General features: G+C 34.7%; 1 protein-coding gene across 1 annotated transcript; it reads left to right on the plus strand.

Annotated features, from left to right (window-relative positions):
* The first annotated feature begins 614 nt into the window (after positions 1 to 614).
* LOC113380454 (lectizyme-like) lies at positions 615 to 1,810 on the plus strand. Its single transcript, XM_026619693.1, has 6 exons — positions 615 to 666; positions 777 to 964; positions 1,040 to 1,159; positions 1,234 to 1,383; positions 1,442 to 1,609; positions 1,694 to 1,810. The coding sequence occupies exons 1-6, from the start codon at positions 615 to 617 to the stop codon at positions 1,808 to 1,810; spliced, it is 795 nt and encodes a 264-aa protein (XP_026475478.1).

Raw genomic sequence — 1,810 nt, forward strand, 5'->3', positions numbered from 1 at the left:
ATTCGACATGTGTTTTGAACATCCTGATATCAAGCAGTAGTGATATCAAAATATAGACAGAAATAATAAAATACAAATAAAGTAAAAATAGCCCTTCCGACGTTAATAAAAATACATAACATGCAGTTATAAATTCATCAAATAGAGGCAAGCCAAAGCCGCGTAGTTATATTAAAACATAAATTTACAACAGCTTCTAAAATTTTACAATTTACTTCATAATCCATCTTTTTTCTAAAAAAAACATTATTCAAAATTTCTTACAGAAATAAATTCTAATATTGTAAGAAATAAAAAAGTTTATTTTCTCAGTATAGGTATATCTACAATCTATTCAATGTTTTAATAATTGATTTTAATACAGATAAAAATCGTATTCGCTATAAATTTGAATATAAATTATATTATTTTTTTCAAATCAAAATATTTTTCGAATACATTGTTGACTAATCAAAATATTAGAGTAGACGGTCCAGACGAAGCGCAAGTCAGTATCTAATCATTTGTCTGGTGAAGATACGATCTCACGCATGAATCAAAATTTACACGATGCATTTTATTATAAATAGCGCGATTTCAATGAAAACAAATCATATCACAACAAGATTTAAAAAATGAAAGTTATATTAGCCTTTTTATTGGTGACAGCGGCTACAGCTGCACCAGGTAAGAAAACATAAGCTGTCAATCATTCATTTCCAAAATTGTAGCTATTAAATAGTTATTTATTCCAAGCTTCAAAGTTACATTAGAAAATCAAATGATTAACTTTTCAGACGAGGATGTAATCGGTTTTCCTGACGGTTTCCCGAGAGTTGTCGGCGGCCACACAGCGGATCCACATCAATTCCCGTGGCAAGTCTCTTTGCAGATGTTTGGCAGCCACTTTTGCGGGGGCATCATATACAATTCCAAATGGGTTATAACCGCAGGACATTGCATCATGGGTATAAATGGATTTGAGGTACGTTGTAAGCTCAGTTATTCAAGCAAGTAATGCAATAACAAGTGCCAAGAATATGCTGAATTCTTCTCTTAGGCGGTAGCAGGAAAACATGATCTGTCCAAGACCGAGTCGACTGAACAACGTTCTGCCTTTAAGAGAACTTTTGTGCACAAATCGTACGGAGGAAGCGTCGGTCCTTATGATATTGCAGTGGTACGTAAAAAATATGTTTGTTTTATAAATAAGATTTTATCAGTATATACGAGTATATAAGATCACTTTTTCAGATTGAAGTGGATCCACCATTTAAATTTAATGAAGCCGTGCAGGCTGTAAAGTTGCCTTTGAGAGATGAACCTCATTCAGGGCAGGTGACATTATCCGGTTGGGGTTCTACATCGACTACTAGTTTCCCTACATATCCAAATCTTTTGCAGGTAATAAAATAAAATCCATTATATTGTGCATGATAAACAATATATGTTTCGTCGTTAGACCGTGAACAAACCAATTGTATCTTATGCCGAGTGCGAAAAGGTTTTGGGAGGTCCCGGAGCATCTCCGCTTCATCCCTTAAATATCTGCACCGGACCATTAACCGGCGGAGTCAGCGCATGCTCCGGAGACTCCGGCGGACCGCTGGTGCAATACAATGGAAATGAGGTAAGCTCTTAAAATTTTTGAATAGATATAGAGTTTCAATCATTTTAGTTTTTCTGCATCTTTATTCATGATTTATTATTATAGGCTACTATTTTGGGTATTGTGTCCTGGGGTTACATTCCTTGCGGATCTTTGAACAGACCATCAGTTTATACGAGAGTTTCTGGATACTTGGATTGGATTAAGGAGAATACTAAATAA

Source organism: Ctenocephalides felis, unplaced genomic scaffold (assembly GCF_003426905.1).
Source record: "Ctenocephalides felis isolate EL2017-DRISC unplaced genomic scaffold, ASM342690v1 CF-g0.4_SCAFFOLD_02154, whole genome shotgun sequence".
Taxonomy (NCBI): domain Eukaryota; kingdom Metazoa; phylum Arthropoda; class Insecta; order Siphonaptera; family Pulicidae; genus Ctenocephalides; species Ctenocephalides felis.